This window comes from Centrocercus urophasianus, unplaced genomic scaffold (assembly GCF_019232065.1).
Source record: "Centrocercus urophasianus isolate 14NV4802_14NV808 unplaced genomic scaffold, USGS_Curo_1.0 seq_20, whole genome shotgun sequence".
NCBI classification, from domain to species: domain Eukaryota; kingdom Metazoa; phylum Chordata; class Aves; order Galliformes; family Phasianidae; genus Centrocercus; species Centrocercus urophasianus.
In genome coordinates this window covers 17057389-17078947 of record NW_024884756.1, presented here as the reverse complement: position 1 = coordinate 17078947, position 21559 = coordinate 17057389, and the positions used below count along the sequence as shown (strand labels likewise).

General features: G+C 44.0%; 1 protein-coding gene across 3 annotated transcripts in view; it reads left to right on the top strand.

The window, feature by feature from the left end:
* The first annotated feature begins 6578 nt into the window (after window positions 1-6578).
* MAP3K20 (mitogen-activated protein kinase kinase kinase 20) overlaps window positions 6579-21559 on the top strand; it is an 86302-nt gene continuing 71321 nt past the window's right edge. For all 3 annotated transcript variants that reach the window (XM_042822614.1, XM_042822613.1, XM_042822615.1), the window contains exons 1-2: window positions 6579-6663; window positions 11605-11794. In XM_042822614.1, the coding sequence (XP_042678548.1) occupies window positions 11636-11794 (159 nt within the window). In that variant the 5' untranslated portion in view covers window positions 6579-6663; window positions 11605-11635. The remainder of the gene's footprint in view (window positions 6664-11604; window positions 11795-21559) is intronic.

Below are 21559 nucleotides of genomic sequence, written 5' to 3'. Positions count from 1 at the left end.
AAAAAAAAAAAAAAAAAAAAAAAAAAAAAAACCAACCAAAATGTAACGGCAGAAAATTATAAGTCTAAATTGTTAACGTAGCTTCTTAGTAAGGTCAACTGCATAATATACAGCACCTTAACCTTTTCCAGCAATTTTTAAACACCATGCAGCTTAAATAGACTACTTCTGAATTCAGCAGTATTTCTTCTGGGAGCTCTGAATGCAAATCAAGAGGTAATAGTGGAAGAAAATTAAAAGATGTGCTATTCCCATTTCATTTTTTGTACTGATAATAAGGAAAGCAGCATAGAGAGTGATACAGCAAAGTGAAGCTCTAACTTGAATAGCCTTTCTATCACTGTTAATCTGAAATGCATTACACTGTACCTTTTCAAATAATCATAACCTTCTTTACTTTATCCTGCATTAAAGTTTAGCGGGCACAAGCAGCAGCTGTCACCAGAGGTCAATGTATTAGCAATCAAAGAAAATAATGACCAGATTAAAAAGTTATCATTAAAATCACTAAGCCAGAAACTTCTTTGGTTGCCTGTGTTCAACTAGAGCTCAAACACACAGTGCAGCCCCGTGTCCCACCGGGCCACAGCTGCCTCTCCTCCCTTTAGTCACGCTGAGGGAGACCGGGGAGGGCCAGGGATACACCAGCTATGGCAGGGCCATTCCTGACCAACTCAGGCTGCATTGCTGCTGGGCAAGGGGCTCCCTGACACTGTGGCTAAAACCTGACTTTTAGCTTCTCCCTGTGGTGAGAAGCCATAGTCCAGCTTTGCCATGCCACGGCAGGAAAGATTCACTCACATTTCTTCTGCTCTGAGCACTGTATTAGCAAGAAAATACTCCTCTCTAACTAAGGAAATACCTTGCAAGATCCTAAGGAATGTAATCCATCCATGGTCTTCAGGTCTCGGTGGCTTATGGCTCAAGTGATGAAGGGACTACTGTAAAAAGGAAAAATCTTGTAATCAAATGGGTGAAAAAAAAGCAAGCATGTACAGCTATAAAATCTGTAACATACACTTAACTGCTGGGGGATATTTCACAAAAGGGTGGATTTTAATAGGCTTGGCACTCAAAGGTAATTTTTAAATTCAAAATAAACTCGGAAAACGATATGAAAATACATAAAGAACACATAATTACTGACGCAAATTGGAATATTTTTCTTGGAAACTCCATGTTACAAAAATGTGACACACGGGATACTGGTAGAGACTGACCTTTATTTCCTGGCCCTAATCCATTTGGGTCAGAGGGACAAAAAGCTTAGCCTTTACCACATGGCAGGGGTCAGTGAGTTGTGCTTCATTTTTTCCCTCTTTTTGCTTTCAAATGCAAATAAAGCACACTACCAATGAAAATAATGATTGTAAATGAATACTTCAATTAGAAGAAATTTACATAAGGATACGTAGGTTAGTGGTGACAGTAGATACTGCACCATTCTACCAGACAATAATCCATTTCTTAATCAATTTCTGTCAATAATCATAAGCTTCCTGCTCTCCATGGTTTCCTCATTATAACACCACCTCTTGTGTTTTTAAATAGTTCTTTCTTCAGATGCTGTATAAGCCAACAAGTGAATCTGCTCGCTGCATTCGCTGACTCTTTGTGGGTTTTTGCAGGTGTACATTATTTCCGTGCAGGAGTACTCTGGGCAGCATTGTGGCTGTTCTCAGAGAACAGAAAGCCAATGTTGCCTCAGGTTTTCTTTAGATGTCCTCATTCTCTGCAGGACTGACCCTTGAGGGCTGCAGTACTGGCAGGTTGCTGCCGAGCATCTGTTTGAAATCCAGCGTTTCCTTCCATTTGAAGTTCCTGCCCTAATGTTTCTCCTGTTCTAGCTGTCTGGTATGCAATTCTTTTGTGATGCTCCCGAGTAGCTAGCAGAGCTTCCAGAAACTAGTTAGAGGTTTGCATGGATTTTTTTTCCTTCCTGTCACAACTTGCTGTTGCTCAGAGTTTGCTAGTGTTTGGGGAGACTTGGTCACATTTCTTGGAAATACAGGTAGAGGGACTGAGATGGTATAGTTAAACGGATCTATCTAGAAATTGTGTTTTTCTGAGGCAGCCTAACGTTATGGACATTTTCTAGACTTACTTCATCTCTAACCACAAAAAGATGTGATCTGCAATATATGGATTTGTTTCTAATTAATGAATTCCGGATTAAACAAGCAGCAAAAAATGTAAGCTTATAGTAAAATATAATTACAAAGGAGCATTAGCTTTCTGTCAGTGGTGGCCAAAGCTTTCAAGCTTTTCAAGCTTGAGGGACATGGTTTAGTGGGCGTGGTGGTGATGGGTTGATGGTTGGATTAGATGATCTTAGTGGTCTTTTCCAACCTTAATGATTCCACAGTTCTATTACTCCAGTCACTACCTTCACATTTCAAGAAAGGTAAGTTAGTGTACTAACTATGGATATTAATTAGTGTTAACAAAGAAAGCTGACCAGCTGTTGAACCTTCTGTGCTGCCATCTTCCTTTGGTGGTTCTTTCTGGTAGAACTATCCTCGCCTCTGCCCAGGCTCACTGTGACCAAGCGTTGGAAAGCAATATGAGGAAATTGAGGCTCTGCTGCTCCCATGGAGCTTGCTGCAGCATGAGCTGTAAAACAGAAATGGGCACAGCGGCAATGAATTTAGGAGAGCTTTAAAACAATGGAAAACTGCATTATAGTTTAGAGAAAAAAAATAGTGCAGAAATTAGAGCAACACATTAAATCTACTGGACCACAAAATTTAATAATAAGAATGAGTACAAGCAATATATGTAATTAAAAATATTTAATGAAATAGTAACTGAGCGAAGTCCTAATGGTTGGATAACAGCCAAGTACAATGATTAGCTGAAAATGGTAGCAGCAGTAAAAGCCGAATCAATCGTTCTCACAAAGCAATCAGGAAATGTATTTCTTGATAATACTTTGCCATCTCATTTTTATCTCACTGTTAATGATATTGACATTTTTTGTGGAAATTCCACGTACTCTCATGCTGCACACATGCTGGCCTGAAAGACACACAGAGTACAAGTTGCAACCTGCCCCTTCTGAAAACCATTGTGCACGGAGCACACAACATCGGCTCATGGAAGCCAGCCCTGAAGCATTAGCAGTACTCAGACATACAGGCCTCCACAACCACAGGAATGCCTGTATTTAGAATCATGTTTGTAATCATTTTAAATATCATTTTTAATTTAAAATTAGTATTCTATCATTGCATATTTATAATTTCATGTTAAATGTATACCATGGGCACTTTCACATATCCCTTACTTTTCTCTGACACAAAAACCAGATGAGAGAACAACTGCAGAACAAAGCAGCAGCCAGGTGGGACAGCAAGGTGTGTGCTGGTTTCTGCAGGCTCTGCCATTCTCTGTGCTGCAGCAACAGCTAATGACCAGTCTACTGAGGCAGATGGGAGGCACAGTGCTCGTTGCATGGGCATGGGGTGTGTCTGTAGGCAAACTGCCATTTGCTCCAGGAAGGAGACCTGCCTTCAAGCCCAAGCTAAAGTCAATCTCTTCAATTTTCCACTATGGAGCTCTCTGACTCCATCTAAGAGAAGGACTGGATGGAGCTCCTGTGGGCTGCAAGTACCACACAAACTACCTTTTGATCATGAAAAAGAGCTGTGGGTTGTGTTTGGCACCAGAGATGTGGCAGCCTGAGCAGGCAAGCTGTTAGTGTGCCTGTTCCTGGCACAAACATGATGGTACCAATCACAGACATTTCATGCCACCACCACTTCACTGCCACCATGGCTTAGGCTGGCAGGATCAATCCCAGCACATGGTTGTGCTTCCAGTGCAGTGTGTGCACAGCTCTGCAGGCAGTGCATCTCAGCCAGGCATGAACCTATGTTTTCAGGCCAACGTTTTTGAGCTCAAAGCTCATTAAGCCATAGCAGCCTGAGAAACACATAGCACTTCAGAGAAATCTCAGAACTGGGAACAGAGGAGCACTGAGCACTGAGCTGAACTCTGAACTGGTCTTAAAGGAGAACTGAAAAATACAGAGCAGGTGTCCTCCAAACGATCCGTGTCTCGAGTTTCAAGAGCCTCAGGCTGGCAGAACTCCCTGCCACTACTCGAAGAGCACTTCCACACTGTCCCCTTCCAATCGCCCTCCACCTGCGTGCTGGCACAGAGCTGTGGGACTGCCCACTGACCCACATGCAGGCACTGTGCTGGAGAAAGCCATGTTATTTGTCCCAAGATCTTGTCAGCCCATTTCAGCAGGCATCTCAAAGCACTCTGCTGGGCAGGGCCTTGATGGGTGTGGGGCTGGTGGGGCATAGGAAACTGTTTTTGGCACAGAGTGACTCAACCTGCCTAGATGCATGCATGAAGCTCAATTTTCCATGCTGGGAGGCGGGAGATGTCTCTGCACACCCAGTGTGGCAATGAGTTGTGAAGAAGTACTTGACATGAAACTAAAATTTAGTCAAAAATTGCTCGAGCTGCCCTTCTCTTACATGGTTGTCATGGCTTTACAATAACTTTTGTTTACTGTTAAGTCTCTTCTTTTTCTGTGTTCTGCATGTACACTGAAGAAGACTGAGGTTAGTATAACTCACATTTTCTCAGTTTGAATTTTCTGCCTCACGAAGAGGAAAAAGCCACCCTGCCACATGCTGCCCACTGCTTTAGAGGTGTTGAACCTGTACAAGAAATGTGACTGCCCAGATTTCTGTTCCTTTCTAGTCCATTTTTCAGTTCTTAAGATACTGGAAAAAAGCTTGACAATATCTGAACACTCAATAACAGAAAGCACAAAGAATCAAAACCCAAGATACACACTGAAGGCCTAGTTATTGTAATTAAAAGTTTTATGGTAGTTCACCATGTAGGTTTGACAATACCCATGCAGCACAGCATAGGCTCAGGCTCCTGTTTGTGATCCACTGTCCTCTAGTAGAGGAAGTGTGATTGGGTTCATTTGCACGGCCCTTGGCGCAGACTCTGCTCTCCTACTCCTGGAGCAGGAAATATTCACCACCACTGTGAATGATTGTTTATCTCATGCTCTGCTGCAGTAATTGATTTATTTCTACAGCCAGGGCCTAAAGGTAGACATGATATATCCTAGTTCTGCATGGCCCCATGGACAAAATACCTGAGGCAGGAGACCTCTGAGTGCAAGCACACTGCTGCCTGAAACAGATACCTATGGATCGAGCGATTAAACATTTAAATAGATTTTGAAGCCATTTGACTAATAGGCAATTGTCTCAGACTGAGGGATAAACACCTTAGTCACAGCATTAATGAGACTGAGTGGCACCTCTCCTCCTTTACAGGATGAGCTTCCTTTTGCTGTTTGCCATTGGTACCTGTGCTTTCCTCTACAAAGCTTCACCTTTGGCTTTGCCTGGAGACTGGCTCAGGCACACAGCCACCCTTTGGTACTGCACAGGCACAGCTCAGACAGAAAATGCCCGAGGTGGGTGCCCAGGCAAAGCCAGCTTATGTTCTACTGGTTTAACTTTTGGCAGCCTCTTCTCCCCTGTGGCAGAATAACATGCCTGGGGGAAAACCCTCTAACGCTCATGAAATCACTGTACTGAATTCACAGTAAGGAGTTCTTCCATGATTCACCTCGATACCATACATCTCAGGGATGTACAGTTAATGTCCGTGATTCACAGCGATGCTGCCCACTTCTTCATGATTCATTGTGCAGTTTGTGCAGCACAGCTGATTTTTATATGCCATGTCAACACAGGGATGTAACCATGGATGAGGAATACCATGAGGGATACCAAGGGCCAGAGGTTCCCCAGCAGCACAGGCACTGCTGGCAGAGCTGGGAGCACGGCACAGGGCAGTGATGGGCTGTACAGCCTTCACGATGCTGATACCAAAGCCATAGCATCACATCCGAGTGATGTGTTTACCTCAGCAGAAAGATCCAGCTTGTCCCCGAGTCTTCTGAGTCACTTCCTCTGAACATGACAGCTTATTTTCAAGTTGCAAAAACTCTTCCGTAACAGCAGTGTATGGCAATGCCAGCAGAATGCTTGGATGAGGGCCATGCACCCTGTGAGGATGTGGCATGCCCTGTGTGAGAGGTGCCACCATTTTGCTGCCTGACTTAAGGTGATCTTCTGAAGGCTGGAGCTGTGCTGTCAGTGCTGCCCCCTTTTCCCCCAGACCCTCTCACTGTGAGCTACCATCACCCCGGCATTTTGGCGGTAATTCATAATAACTATATTGCTTTATAGCCCCTTCCGATGCTTCTTGGCATCACCTCTCACTGCTCAGCACGCCCCAGGACAGCCCGCTGGTCAACCGTGGCTTTTGTGCGTGCGTTGGGAACACAGCCCTGCGCCGGCCCGAGGGGCTCGAAGCCCCCCGGCCCCTCTAGCAGGCGTTCGCGTCCACCAGCGTGAGGGGCCGGGGTGGGGGTTCGCGCCCCTCGGGCCGGCGCCCGCAGCGCCTCCTCGCGCCCTCAGGCGGCGGGCTGGCTCCCCGCAGCGCGGGGTGGTGCCGCGGGCAGGCGGCGCGGGGGCGGCGGCGGCTCCCCGGCATGAACCGGAAGCGCGGGGGAAGGAGCGCGGAGAAGCGCTAGCGCCGGTCGCAGCCTCCAGCAGCGGCGAGGGGGCCGCGGCTTCGGGGTCGGCCGCCAGCCCGGAGTCCTCGGGAAAGGTGAGGAGGGATGGGAGGGCTGCCGGGACGAGTTTGAAAGTGCTCGGAGAGCGCTGCGCGGGGCCGCGCGTCCCGACATATCGCGAACGGAGGGAGGGAAGGAAGGAGGGAGAGGCGCCCGCCGAGTCGTTGTGTGCTGTGGTCATAACATCCCCCAGGCTGGGCTGTAAGGTGCGACGTCCTTGTCTTCCTTTTTTTTTTTTTTTCCCTTCTTTCTTCTTTCCCACTCCTCATTCCCGTAGCGCTGCCAGCCTTTCCCTCCGTCCTCTCCCCCACTTCGCGGTGCCTGTCCAAGTTGGCCGCTGTCCGCTTACACGTGAGCGGCGCTCCGCCGTGCGGCGCTGCGCCTCGAGGTCCCGCGCCGTGCGCTGCTTCCCCTGCCGAGTCCGGGGGCGGAGGGATTGAGAAGCGCCGGATCCGTGGGGTCACCGCCTGAGAACATCGCAGCTTTCTGCTGGAGGCGTGCAGTTCGGCGTTGTCAGGACTTTGCTCTTGAAGCCCTCGGAAGCCGGCCTGCGTTACCTACCGGGAGCGAACCCGGCGTGCGGGTGGCACGGTGCTAGCCATGGCGTTGCCGGGTTAGCTGCATGGACGGCATCGGGCCGGAGCTCCAGCCTGTGCCCTACAACCTTTTGCGGTGCTGGTAGCGGCCCCACGCACCCCGCGCAGGTGCGGCCGCGCTGCTGCCATCAGCGCGGGGTCGCAGGGCGAGCCCTAAGGGTTGTGCAACATGACAGTCTCTGCTACTGGTGCGGCTCCGAGTGAAGATAGAACAGCTTGTTTTTTGAAGTACTCAACTTATTTCGGCTGAGGTTTTTTTTTTTTTTTCAGTAGTGCCCGAGCCTGTATAAATTCAAATGAAAGTAGAAACGTTATTAATGGACGTTGAGCACAATTCCTGTCCTCTGACACAAGGCATGCGTGGTGCTTGCTCATGTAACCAAGGCTCTGCCTGGTGTGCTGACACCTGCACTGCTGCTGCTGGGTCTGGTCGGGGAAGGTTGGTGTTACTGTAACTTTGGATTTGGATACATTTAGTTTGGAGGTGTGTGTGGAATTTGCCTGCATCTGTCCCATGAGCAGTTCGCAGCATGATTACAGGGTCTCTCACAGAAGCTCCTTCTGCAGTATCTCCTGTAGCTCAGTATTGCTACAGCTCCTTCTCTGTTTTCTGCTTGCATTAAGTGACAGGTAGCCGTACTTCAGGACATTTCTGTTTTTGCATTTTTGTGGCTTTCTGTTTTTTCTTTTTCTTTCTTTTTTTTTTTTTTTTTTTTTTTTTTTTTTGTTAAATTCCAAATAAAGCTGCAGCTGCAGCAGCCCAGGTTGGTGTCTCCACACCCTGTAGGCCCTGGTGGATACAAAGGATGATTGAGATCTAAAAATGGGTGGTCAAAGATCCTGGAAGCAAAAGGGCTGTTTTGCCAAATAAGGAAACTTGGCACATTCTGCTGTGTATTTTAAGATAGCGCAAGTGTAGTGTGCTACTACTTTATTGGCAATTGGTTGGCAGGATGCCTTCCCAAAAGAAACACTGAATCCGGCTTTGAGGAGCCATACTCTGAGGAGAAGCAGTGAATTACAGAGGGGTTTCCTTGCATAGACATAAAGGTGCATTTTCATTTGGGGCATTTTTTTTGTGCTTTTGGAACCATCAAATATCTGAAGCATCCAGGTGCATGTGCAAGTTGTGAGATGCGGTTCAAAGTCTGCAGACGTGCTGAGCTGCAGTCACAGTGCTGCTTGTGCTGGACTCTCCCTTCCCACTGCTCATTGCTCGCAGGCCGCGAAGGGGAAGCTGTCAGTGCTGGGGAGCAGCAGTGATGAACAGCAGGGCCCTGGCTCTATGTGAAGAATGAGGCAGCGTGCTGCTTCCTGGCCATCCCCCTGCTGCTCAGCCCCTTCTGGGGCACAGGAGGGAGCGCCGGTGGCCACGCAGGGTTTTTCCTATTTTGGTACTCTGAGATGCAGGCAGCGCTCCCCCAAAATGCTTACTGCCAAAAACCAGCCCCAGGCCTGCAAGGCAGTAGCAGGGCTGTTCTCCTGGCCTGGAAACGCATGGTCTGCAAACGTGCTGCAAGTGATGCACTTGCTTTGGGTAGACATAAGAATCTGGAGTTTAAGGAAATACCAGATATTTCTCTTAACCAATGGTGTAAACTCAGATTGTTAAGTATCTTTTAGAGCAGGGTGACAAGTTAATAACTGTGTGTGTAATTGTCACGTGCAGCTGTTGCTCTAAACACTTGTTTTCTCTAACATAACAAAGGGATTGATCTGTCTAATTGAGGATTAACTGCCTTGTATCCAGAAACATGGGGTAATATTGAAACAGGTTTGTTCTTTCATCTAGAAGAAAATCCTGCGCCTACCTTAGGCTGTCATTAATTATAGATCTCTAAATGAAAGCTGTCCCAGCTATGACTCTTTTCCACTTTCTCTGGAAAAAAACGTATTGGAGAACCTAATAAAAACCCACAAGTTGTTCTTTAGATTGAATTACTTTATTGTATGCTGGTGACTGTAGCATTAGCAGCCGACTGTTGTAGATAAATTTGAAAAGGTGCTAAAGGGATGAAAGCTTCTGGAAATGCTTGTGTGCTGGGCATCACGTTGTCATTGCAGAAAGATTTGGGAATTGGTGGGCTTTTAAGCAGCAGGAAGGATGCACAGGTGGCTGCTCACTTGTATTTAACAAATGTCTGATGTGGATGTTATTGCATATTAGTAAATGTTGAGGTCTGTTCTTTAGTGAAATCTCAGAATAACAGCTTGTTCTAACTTTTAGAAGTCAAATCATTTAATAAAATTGATAACCTTTTTTTTTTGAAGGAGAGTAATTTAAAATAATTGGCAGTTTTTCAGAGTAATCAAGTTCCTACAGTAAAGCCCAGAAATGTTTGTTTCCTTTGATGCATTTTTCCTTTCACTTGGCCTTCTGCTTCTTCTGCCATCTCCAGCAGAACCACCTGCTGTCAGCTGCTCACACTGTTCAATGGATGGTCCCACTGTGCTGCATAAGCTTTTGTCTGTGAGTGGTGTTACCCTTCTGAATAATCCTGCTGTCAGTAGGGAGGTTGTTTTCTTCACCATTGTTACCCACCTGCATAAGTGTGTTCAGGGCCATGCCTTAAGTTGTTCACATTGGGAAGTTTACCTGTTATATTTGCCTGCAAGGTGATATATATTCTGAGGCACAGGTACACACTGTTGGTGTGGGTGGATGGCTGAATTAGAAATGACAAATGGGCTTTTGTTTCTGAAGAGCAGGTTATTAAGCAGCACGGACAGAGAAGCATAAAGTCAGAGCTGCCTTCATTATGCTCCTGATTTGCAGGAGTGACCGATTTCCTTCCCCTTGAGCTTTTCCTCGGAGAAAGTGTGTGTTTGGGCAGTGCAGAAGATGACCCTGATCTTCCGTAGGAATGCAGGAGATGAAAGAAAAACCAGTGAGAACACAGCAAGGTTGAAACAAGAATGAAAGGTCAGCAGAAGGGTCCGGGCGCTTCTGCCAGCAGAGGAGCTGATAGATAATGGAAGAGCAGCCTTCGTTTCCTGCTGCAGGAATTGCTGCAGCCAGCACTGGGCCTCCTTGTCACAGCCCAGCAGCTGCTGCCTCCAGCCTTGTGGGTAGTGAGGAGATTTACAGCACACCAGGCAGTTCCAGAAAAGACTGTATGCTCTTTTATACAACATGGAAAAAAATCCGAGTGTCTTCGTGGCTTGTTTGGACAGAGTGACAAATTTATGGTCAAATGATACCTCAAATTGTTAATCAACGTGCGCACACGTTCTGGAGAACTGGGAGGGAAAAATTGTGTGTTTGTGTTGCAAAAGGGCTGTTGGTTGTGTGGTGAGCAGAGGCAGGTGGTACGTGAAGCGTGCAGCTCCAAGTCCCAGAGAGCACATGAAGTCTGGTGCCATCCCCAGGAGCCTCTGGCCTGCAGGGCTTTCTGGCACAAAGTAGATAGGTGGTATAACTGCAGATGTGGTTTTCATCAGCAAAACCAGACCTCTATGTGTTTGCTCTATTCAGACCCATCTCTTCTTCATCAGATGCTGTATGCTCACTCTTCTTGCTTGCCTGTGCAGTAACTCGGTGGTGATTCTGGCAGGTTTGTGGAAGCAGGTGAAGATTTCTCCCACAGTCTCATGGTTCTGGTTCTGGAGGACCTTGCCTGCTCTGCTCTCTTCTGAAGACTTTACAGCTTGCCAATCCATGACCAGTGAAAAAGGATCCTAAAATTACATGCTGTCCACTCACTTAGATGATAGCGTTGCTTGAAGTCTGCAGCAGGCACGTGGCTTACTTACTGCATTGAGATCTATGAGAAGGACGTTCTGTTCTGGCAGCCAAAATGGATCGTCTCTCAGAACTGCCGAAGCCGGTCTTGGCACATGCTTCACAATTCCGCATATTGTAACTTAGATAAATTACTGTGAGCTCGCGCTGCGCTGTAACATGTGCACAGAACTGACTCACTTGGAAAGAGACATTTGTTGTGGCCAGGCTTCTGGGCGTCCCAGCGCAGTGCTTGTACCTGGCTGGCAGCGGGCACGCCGTGTGCTGTGCGTGTGCTTGGCATGCCCGAGCTGCTGTGTGAGCTGGGAGCTGAAAGCACAGCTCTGTTCACCAGCAAGCTTGGTGCTGGCAACACGGAGGCATGTGTGCTTTCTGCGCGGCTCCTTCCAAGGTGCTTGGGAGGAGTATTTTTAGTCTCTTCTGTCTCCCAGCTGTTCCTAGTAGCTTGTGCAAATAATGTAAACATTTGCACAGCCTGCTGGGCAGTGAGCTTGTAGGCTTTTTCTTCTTATGCACAGTAGATTTTTGCTGCAGCGTGCTTGTTGCAACAGGCTCTTGTTTTGGGGTGTCTGAACGTAGGTAAGAATGTCCATAAATCTGTGGTGAGTGCGTAATGATTACAGCTTTTCTCTTTACAGGTTTCGCTGTGGTATATTTTGTCATTATGAGATGTCGTCTACCAGTGCTTCATTTGTGCAAATTAGATTTGATGACTTGCAGTTTTTTGAAAACTGCGGCGGAGGAAGTTTTGGGAGCGTCTATCGAGCCCGATGGATTTCTCAGGACAAGGAGGTGGCTGTGAAGAAGCTGCTCAAAATAGAAAAGGAGGTAAGAGTTCACTTCTAGTTTCTTTGCTGTGAAAACAAGGACATAAGTGCCTTTTGTCTTCTGTTCTGTTAATTGAAGCAATTTACCCTGTTTTTTTTTGTTTCATTATGTAAGCGCATGTTGGTACAGCAAATACCTACCGATGGGGCTCAGTCTGCATTTGTCTCTGATTTAAGGTGTTTCTGTTAGTTGTTTTTTTTTTTTTTGCCACCCTCCTCTGCCTTCCTGGTGCAGCAACTCCTCCCTGTTCTGACCCAGAGGAGGGGGAAAACTGCACCCATGGATCCAATAATTCTAATTTGATGACACTGACCATGTAATTAGGTGGAAGTATCTAGTGTTTCCTGTCTCTGCATGCACTGATTTTCTCTTCCGTATGTGTGGTCACAAGCACTGTGGCTGGTGTCTGTACGTTCACTACAGGTGCTGCCGTGTGGTACTTCTGCCCTGCTGCTGCAGGAGCTCCCGGGCAACTCTGTGGGCTCTAAGCTGCCCACAGCTGCGCTTGTCTCGCAGTGTGGTTTAAGGCTAACCGGCACACCAGTCACCTTGTCCAGTGGCTTCCTGTGGGCCTGGGAAGACAGACGGGTCCTTTAGCAATTCTATGGGAAAAGGCAGAATGACTGCTTACTGCAGCTTAGTCCTCTGTAAGAGGTTTACCTGGAAATCCTCTTGACCCTTAGCTCTGCACAGCCCCAGCAGAGATGCGGTGCCTGCTGTCCTCGCAGAACCTTGGACTGTGTGCAGGTCACTACCGTGGCAGCTCCATGCAGCAATGGACAGCACCAGACTCTGTATAATCTTACATTTATACAGGATATCATTTTATAACACAATATCATTAGAGCGTTTTAGAAAGATAATTACAAGTGGAAGGACAGCAAAGCGGTTGTGAGGATGACATGCTCAGGAAATAACCAGACACTTGAATTCACCTACTGTTGCAGTTACTGAGTTAGCTTAGTGATGTGATAAGCGTGTTTGATCATGATTATGCAAGTTCCTGTCTAAAATTGTGTGGAAGGATCTCATGTTTCTTCCTGTTGACGATGGTGAAAGGTATGCATTCTGTCCAATGTCTATTTGCACTGCTCTCTATGTACTTTTTGACATTAACAAATATTAAAAATCAAAAGATAAGTAAAATCAGTGCTAGGCAGCGTCTGTAAAGCAGTACTTCAAAGTCAGACCACTGGCAGATCTCAGTAGCAATCAGTGAAGCATCTTTATTGAATAGATTCATCTGTTTTAGATGTGTTGTTATGTACTACAAGCGCTTTTGAAAGACTACTTTAGAACAGTATTACTGCACTTATGATGTCATAAACTATAACAGAATGGGAGGTAATGAAGAAAGTAGGACAGCCACTTATCTATCACTTATGTATCACCTGATAAGTTTGAGACTATTCAAATAACATATTTTCTGTAAACATCCAAATGGAAAGTTCAGCTTGTAATGAGGGATACAGGTTGGGAAAAGGAAACTGTATGCTGGAAAGAATTTAGTATCATTTGAGGATTTGTTTAGATATTAATGAAGGCCTGCACCCTTTTCATGGTGGTGTTACAAGTAAAGTTAATGCCCTTGCATATATGGATGAGGATCAAGTCTTGTTTTTCAGAACTGGTTTTTGTCTGGGTAAATGGCATCGGGAGAGGATGTTAAGCAGTAGGTGCAGTCCTGGCTGTGCTGTTCCTGCAAGAATGCTGACAAACTGGAGAGGCAGCCCTGGGAAATTGCAACACAGAGAGAGTGGAAAGTATAGGGATGCAAGGGTGTGAGGGGGACATGACAGTTAGGAGTGTTGACAGAAGGAGGCGAGTGCCTTCAAGTACAAGATCTGTGTGTTTTCCTTCAGACTGGTCACCATTTGCAACTTAAACAGAAGGCTGAGTTGTAGCTGGAAGCAGCTGGTGTGGACACCTTTTCTTGGGAGCTCTTAGGAGAGGCAGGATACGGGCAACTGCTGATACCTTAAATATGCCTAGAAAGCTTTGTGAGAATCAGTCTGTCAAAAACCTTAGAGAGTTAATTAAAAAAAAAAAACAACAAGAGCTTTCTTACAACAATTGCATTTTTATACAAAGAGAATGCTGGGCTCATTTAATCTAGTAGAAGTTAAAGTAAAGTAAAAAGCTATTATAAGAACTAAAGGTTGGGATCTGAAGCCAGACAAATTAGAATGGGAAATAAAGCACAAATGATAAGGAGTGAGGATGAGTAACACTTGGAACAGACTACAGAGAGAAGGAACAGAGTTGAGAATCCTTCCCATCTCTTCATGCCTTTGCATTGAAATGTCTGTTTGGACAACTACTTGTGTCAGGTTGTTGAGCTCAGCAGAACAGAGCCTGGTGAGGTGTCCTGTCCTGTGAAATGTTGGAGGCCAGCCTCAGTGGTCTAAAAGTCTTTTCTGACCTTAATGGCTGTCCGTCTGTTTACATACAGTGTTTGTCTGTAGTATGTTTATCTGTAGTTATGACAATATTGAATGTCAGTGACTTCATTGTGCTGAAAGTCATGGTGAGGCAATGACTCTTGTGATAGCGGTAGGAAAATAACTTGCTCTAACTGTACGTAGATGTTTGGAAAGCTTGCATTTAATCCAGAAAACTAATTGTTGCCCTTTCTGACTTCTTTGAAAGGAAATGTCCTTTTTAACTCCGTGACTGATTGTTTTTTATTTCTCTTAACTGCTGCCAATAATCCATAACAACTGAATAAAGAGAAAACAGAGCAGAGTTGGGAAAAGCTTGCTCAGAGGAATTTCATGCTTGCTGAGTCTGAGGGGCACAAGCCAAGTGAATAGAGCTGTGGTGTCATTCTGCAAATATGTTGTATCTGTGCTTCATTTTATTAAACAATCCCAGCTAAACCAGGCTTTGTGTTAGCCAAATGGCTAGTAAGTTCTGACATGTAAAACAAAGCATTTTTTGTTCCAGTACGTAGCGGCATCTCAGACTAAAACACATTCTCAGCAAAGCTGATAAATACTTAAAAGAGTGTAGCTCAATCAGTTCTCTTCAAAAGTCTTTCAAATGTGGAAAGTCCTCTGCAAAGCACTGCCTCTTTGTGGATGGGTAGTAAAGTCTGTGTGCCCAAGAAGAGGCGCATGTTCCTGTGGATGAGTACAGCTAAATAGATGCATGGACAGAGCAACCCTCTGCAAGGCCCTGATTAGAGTATCGGGCCCAAGACTTGGGGCAGAACTTCTGCTGATTAAGCAAACCTTAAGTGTGTCCTGAGTGATTAAGTAACGACAAAAACAAATTTAAATTGCAGTTTTGCTGTCCTGTATGAGCACTCTGGTAACATTTGGTTTTAAAGAGATTGTTTTATGGGAAATCAGATTACCAGCATGATGTTTATGATGCATACAGAGCAAGAAGAAATGCCTGTGCTGATCAGGACCGTGCTTCTTCGCTGTGAGCTTTGTGCTACAGGAGTTTTACCTGAAACTTGCTCTGAATTGTAATGTGTTCACTCTCTAGGAATGCTCTTTGGCTTGGGAACCCTGTGCTATCATTGAGCAGTAGTGTTACATCTGGCTTGCTTACTTCAGCTGTTGAAACTGTAGCACTTGTGTTGGTTTGCTGGGTTCCGTGCAGTATGGCTGCCCTTGGAGCCCTTCCCAGGGCTGGCAGTGGCCTCAACAAGCTGCAGGGGGAGATGGGGACACCAGTAAAATGCAATTGAGATCTTACTGGAAAGTGCTGCTGCTGAACTAACAGCCACTCGTGCAGAAAACATGTTAACTGGGTCTGATGAACAGTGCCTGCCTTGTTCAGTCATGTCTGTGCGATGCAAATGGATTTTATGAGGCTTGAGAATAAAAGCATGTTTTTGCTGGTTTTTGTGCTGTATTGCTGGAAGTTTGGCTGTTAGATTTTCTCGCATGTAACACACTTGTACAATAAGCTTTAGGGGATCTTTTCAACTACTCTATAAAACTTTTCATATGGAAAATAATGCAGCTGGTTTCTTCTTTTTATTTTATGATCCACTTTTGGAAGGGACTGTCCAGAAGATGTTGGTTGTGCCTGTAACTTTCAAACTGCATGAATTAAGTTTAATCATCAGCATGTCTCTGGCCTTACCTCACTCATGTTTGTACTCATAACAGAGTGCGTGGTAATTTTAATGTAGGTCATAAGAGTAGGACTGGGAATGGCTTTCAGGAGTAACATGAGAAAAACAACAGAGTAAAATAGAGCAAAACAAACAAAACCAAGCTGAAATTGATACAAAGCCCAGACAAAACTTAAAATACTAGATGTTTTTGCTTGCAGTTTATAGCTATTGAGGGTGCTTGGGTGCCAGTCTCGAATGATGACTTCCTTCTGGACTCTAGCTGTAAGGAAGGGCAATATTGATGCTTTTTAATATTTTATTAGATCTTTCCAAGAGCTTCCACGAATATTAGCCCTTTCAGTTCTGAATTGGTCAGTTTGTGAAGTGATTCAAGAGAACATCTTGAGAGGGCAACAAACTCAGGGCTCCCAACCTGTGCTCCCTGCATGCTCGTAGCATTGCAAACGAGCTATGAAAGGTGACCCAAAGTATTTCCTATAAGCATAGGAGTCAGACTTCTCAGAGATCTGCACCTATACTGGAAAATTACAGAGTTCACTATTTATTGTTTTTTTTTTTTTTTAAAAAGGTCGAATATCCCCAGTCTAAGGATCTCATGGGTACATATCCAGCCCAATAGTTATCTAAAGGAATGCTTCTGTAGTTTGTCAAACGTTTTATTTCTTTGCAGTTGTATTTATTATATTGAAGGTAGGCTTTTTTTTTTTTTTTTTTTTTTTTTTTTTTCTCCCAATACAGTGATTATTTTGTTGGTGTTTTTTGTTTCTTTTTCATATTTTGTTAAAGGAAATGGCTTAGAGTGCTTCTCTTAGTGCTATGGTATTCCCAGAAAGATATCAAAAGGATACCTGGTGCCCTTGCCTGCTCTGTGGCAGCTGTGAGGATGGGCTTGGGTGCTCCTTATGTCTTATACTTTGCATCTCACAAAATAAACCATGGTGGATAGGACAGACTTCTGCAAAACATCTCTGGCTGTGTCTGTTTTTGGTTTTACCCTACTCTTGGCCTTCATTCAAGAGAGATTTTCTTGAGAACTATTTGTTTTTGTAAAGGAATGTCATGTTCTCAGGTCTAAGGAAAGTCAGTGCATTAGGAGATTTTCTTAGTGGATGTTTTGGGTAAGAATGTTGTAAGTATGAAGCAGAATATGCATTAAAACCAAAATGAATTCAAAGCCCCCCTGGTATTTGGGAGATAACAGTCTAATGAAAAGATCATTCAACGTTGCCAGATACGTCTGTTCCTGGGAAGAAGTAGCATGGCTTTCATTTTGCCTGTTTTAAAGAGAGGCTGTATTTTGCTACATTTTATTGTACTGATTTTATTATTATTATTTATTTATGTGTTTAAACATTTTATGGCAAGGTTTTCATTAGATGACTAACATCTTTTGGAGCTACTTCATGTGAATAATGAATATTTGTAGTACAAGCTGTGTGGCTTATTGCGATTTTTTTGACCAGCTTAATTTGAGCTTCTTACTGGCTGGTGTATACATAGTTGTTCTAAATCGAGCCAATTATGGCTTAATTTGATTTAGACATTAACTTCAATGAAACTGGCATGGAAGACTCAGACTGGCACTCAGTGTTTTCAGAAGTTATTTTGGTTCACTTGAGACACAGTGACCGTCAGTGTTGTCATCTGAGCTTGCAATAAATGGAAAACTCTTTTGCACTGGTGAGTCTCACTGTAGACTCATGTTAAGAAGTTATCCTATATATATATGTGTATCAGCTAAAATACCAGATTTTGTACTGAAATTGTAAAGAGTGAAGTGCACATTTTCACCTGCTGACCGTTAGACATCTGTGAACAATAACTTCACAAACTTGATGAACAGCTAAATAAATAAAAATGCATTGGATTTTTTGTGTTGCTGCCTTTCTCCTGATTCTCTTGAATTATCCTGAAATTTGTCAGGGTAAAGAAAAGCTACTGTGTGTGTGCTGTTGGCCAGGCAAATGCAGGCATTTTTCATAGCTCAGTTAATGCACATGCGTTGTCCAAGAGTATCTGTGAGGGGTCTAGGACCCTTTCAATTTGGTTGTCTTTACATTTGCATTTTCAGAAGGTGCAACATCTGCAGGCAAGTGTTAACACCAGTTTCCTACAAATTGTCAGTAAATAGCCTTTCTGTAAGGGAAAAAATGTGTTTCTGTTGATTATTTGAATAGCACTCTTCATTTTTGTTTTTGTACTCACAATATCCAGCCTATCTTGTTATTCTTAAGTGTTCTTCCAATTTGAAATTAATTTAATTCCATTATATAATCTCTCAAAAATAATTCTGCTGCAAACTTTTGTTACTGCTGGTGTTGCCAGTAGATACTTGGTCTCTATTAAGGCTGGTTTGTTTGTTTTTCTCTAAATACATTTCTCCTTTTTCTGTCATTTTTTTGCATGGGCTCAGTTATTATTTACAATTTGGAGGAGAGGTTGTGGTGCTTATTTCTCTATGCCAGTAACCTCTGACATCAAATTGGTGCTCTTCTATGTCCCCTCCCACGACATTTGCTGACCCTGGGCTTCTGTTGAAGTGAACAACAACTGTGCAGTGGTATTTTGGGATGCTGAAGCTGTACTGAAGCGTCAGTGTAGGAATCTCACAGATGTAGAAGAGCTCCTTTTCTCTCAGTGTGCTGTTTTAGGCTCTTTGCTAACTAGACTCAAACAATTGAGAGTTAGTTCAGATTAGTCTTATCTCTACATTTATCTAGCTCTTATTTTGTTAAAGCAAACTTAAGATAATGAAATCACCCTACAAGTGGTGTCTATTAATAACTTTATGCTAAGTGCTTGTGTTTGAGGGACAGGTGACAATCAAATATCTGTGACCAGCTCTGGAGTCCATTGGTGTTGCAGTCCCTGGGAGCTTTCATTAGATAATCCACATGCATTGCCACGTGTGGAATGGCACGTTACCATTTCTGACGATACCAGAGTTGCTGCTGAGGTATAAGAAAGTATTTTAAATTTCTTGTAACTTTTCTGTCTTGCTGTATGTAAGCATGTGGTTGATGAAATGCAGTTCAGAGCTGTGCTGTGCCCTGCACTGTGGAGCCAACGGCCCATTCCTACTCTTTGTTACTCAAAGCTGAGCAGAGCAGCTGTGGTCTTGACTGGAGTACCCCAAAATACCCACTACGTGCATTGTGGCAGTGCCATTCTGAACTGTTGGGTTTTGTCCCCTGCCACTAAGAGTCTTGGTAAAACTAAGTATGCCCTCCTTTTCTTGCCTTGTCTTTTTTGTCTTTAATTTTTCCCTGGCTGCACGTGAGTTGCATGAGGGGGCACAAGATTTCATTGAAAGTGAAGTTGAAGAGTATATAGATTCTAACTTTGTGTGAAGCATCAAAATCAGTGTGGTTTTAATTGTAAATGATGCAGCTCTGCCTGTAAAGCTTATTGTGTGCTTACCTATTGCAACTTATTAAGGTGCTGATAGAGAAAGTTTCCTTTTTAAGAGGACAGTATAAACAGTGAGAGGGAGCACTGCAGCCTGTTTATTTTAGCAGGCGGCTGCTGAGGAGCCCAGGGAATAGCTCCAGATTAACCCTTCTCACACTCAATTGATCACACAGTTGATCAGCAGGGCAAGTAAGGAGCTGCTGTCCTGGTCCAGTTGCCTCCAGGCTGCCCTGTGTGCTATCTTTTATGTGTTTCGTGGTCCCCAGGTGAAGTGCTGGGGAGAAAGACTGTTTGCAGTCATTCTGCATAATTTTCTGTTTCTGAAAGCCACTGGAAGCCAGGTAGCAAAAGTGGCAGCGACCATTTCTGTGCCACCTTGGTCCCCTCCAAGGGGCTCAGGGGCTCCCTTCCTCCTCTGCCTGCATTTGCGTTCTACTCTCAGACTCCCAAAACCTGAGGCTTGTGATGGCTGTATGTTTTAAGGAAAGGAGAGAAAGAAACATGTCGTGATGCACACTGATTGCATTTTTTTGCGTGTGTGCTGGGCATGTGATTTTCTAATAGGTATATTAAAAACAAGTATAGTTTGTTAAAACAAAAAGACCTGAAAACTAACCTTTGAGTTGCTGCAGGAGAGACAAGGAAGCTGTTGGTGGACAGAGGATTCAGTTGTCTGATATTGAGTTCACGTTTGGAATGTGAGGAAAAAACATGCAGGCTGTGCAGTCATCAGCTTTTATATGAGAACATGGATTTTTTTCTGGCAGAGGCAGGAGATGAGATGTGCGTAGGTTGTTGTTCTGGAAACTTGCTAAGATAATCTAATTGCTGCACCTTCTGGTGAGTGATTGGCATTTTCCAATATAATATCTTTTCCTTTGTAGAGTCACAGAACAATGAAAATGTAATGCGTGCCAGTGTGCGCTTAGAGGGCAGAAGCATCGCAAAATTACTTTTTGTCTAATCATATAATAGCCTTTGTTTTAGTAATGCTAGGTGTGTTTGAGATGATCCTATCAGCCATGGTTGCTTATGAATAGTTGTTGCTGTTTTTCCAGTGAACTGTGCACCTTTAATCTTCTAAACTGAGGAGGAGACTTTTTACTTTGATTTCTTGGCGATGTGTCTGCATGCGCTGGATAAAGTATGTAGCAACAGATGGATAAAATCCAGAGCTGTTGAACTAATTTTGCTCTGGTCACATTGCAAACCACTTCCCTGTTGGTGCTGTATTTCTGGATGGAGAACTATAATTTCTCACTGACGGGGAGTAAGGCTCAGTCCTCCCAAGGTAAACAAGCATACCACTGTTACTTAATAAACTTAAAATGTGTGGTGTGAAGCCTCCTGTCTTTTTATTCTTATGTTATCTGAAATGTAGTAAAAAGGGAGAAATTCCTTGCTTGTTCCAGGCCGTTACTGGGAGGAGCAATGAGTAGTGCCACTAACGGGGTGCCTGCCTTAATAAATTCTGTCAGGGTAAGTGACACTTGATTCTGTGACAACACTGGCGTCGGCTGTTAGCACAAGTGACATGTTCATTGCCTTGAAACTGTGACCCGAGTTTCCTTTTTGGGAAAGAAAAAACCCATAGACCCCTTCAAAGACTAGGGCAGTTGCTTTGTTTGTCTTTTAAAATCTCTGTTTCTGCCTTTTTGCTTGGTCAGTGTTTAGAACCATTAAAAAAGTAAACGTGACATGAGGACCGAGATCCTGCAGCTAGAGCTCCTCTATAATTACATATTCGGCCACAACAGTACAAAGGAAAATGAGAGTCCCTTTTTCTTTATGTACCACATTTCAGTTTTCCCTTAGGTTTAAATTGGCATTTTGGACTGTGTTCACTGGAGCCACTGAAGTGCTTATCAGGAAAAGAAGGAAACAGAGGGAGGGAAAGAAAGATAGATTTCCAAATGACAACCTTTTGAATAGTCCAAGTTCAATCCCTAAAACAAAAAGTGGAATCTTTTTTTTTCTAAATAATGTGCTCTACAGTCTCACCTCTCATCTTGAGAAACATGAAAGAGCAAGTAAAAGAGATGACCCAAATCACAGAGTTCCTTTGAAAGAAGAAATTCAGCTGTTTTGAACACTTACAATCAAAGGAAGTGGTTTCCCTAATTACATGAACTATGTGAAATCTCTCAGAATAGCTCTTCCACCCCAGGATTCCTTGCACTTTAGAAGTTTGCATAAAAGCTCACATGGTGAATCAGATGCAAAGTGTTTGATTCAAATTTTATTAGACAGAAGTGAGC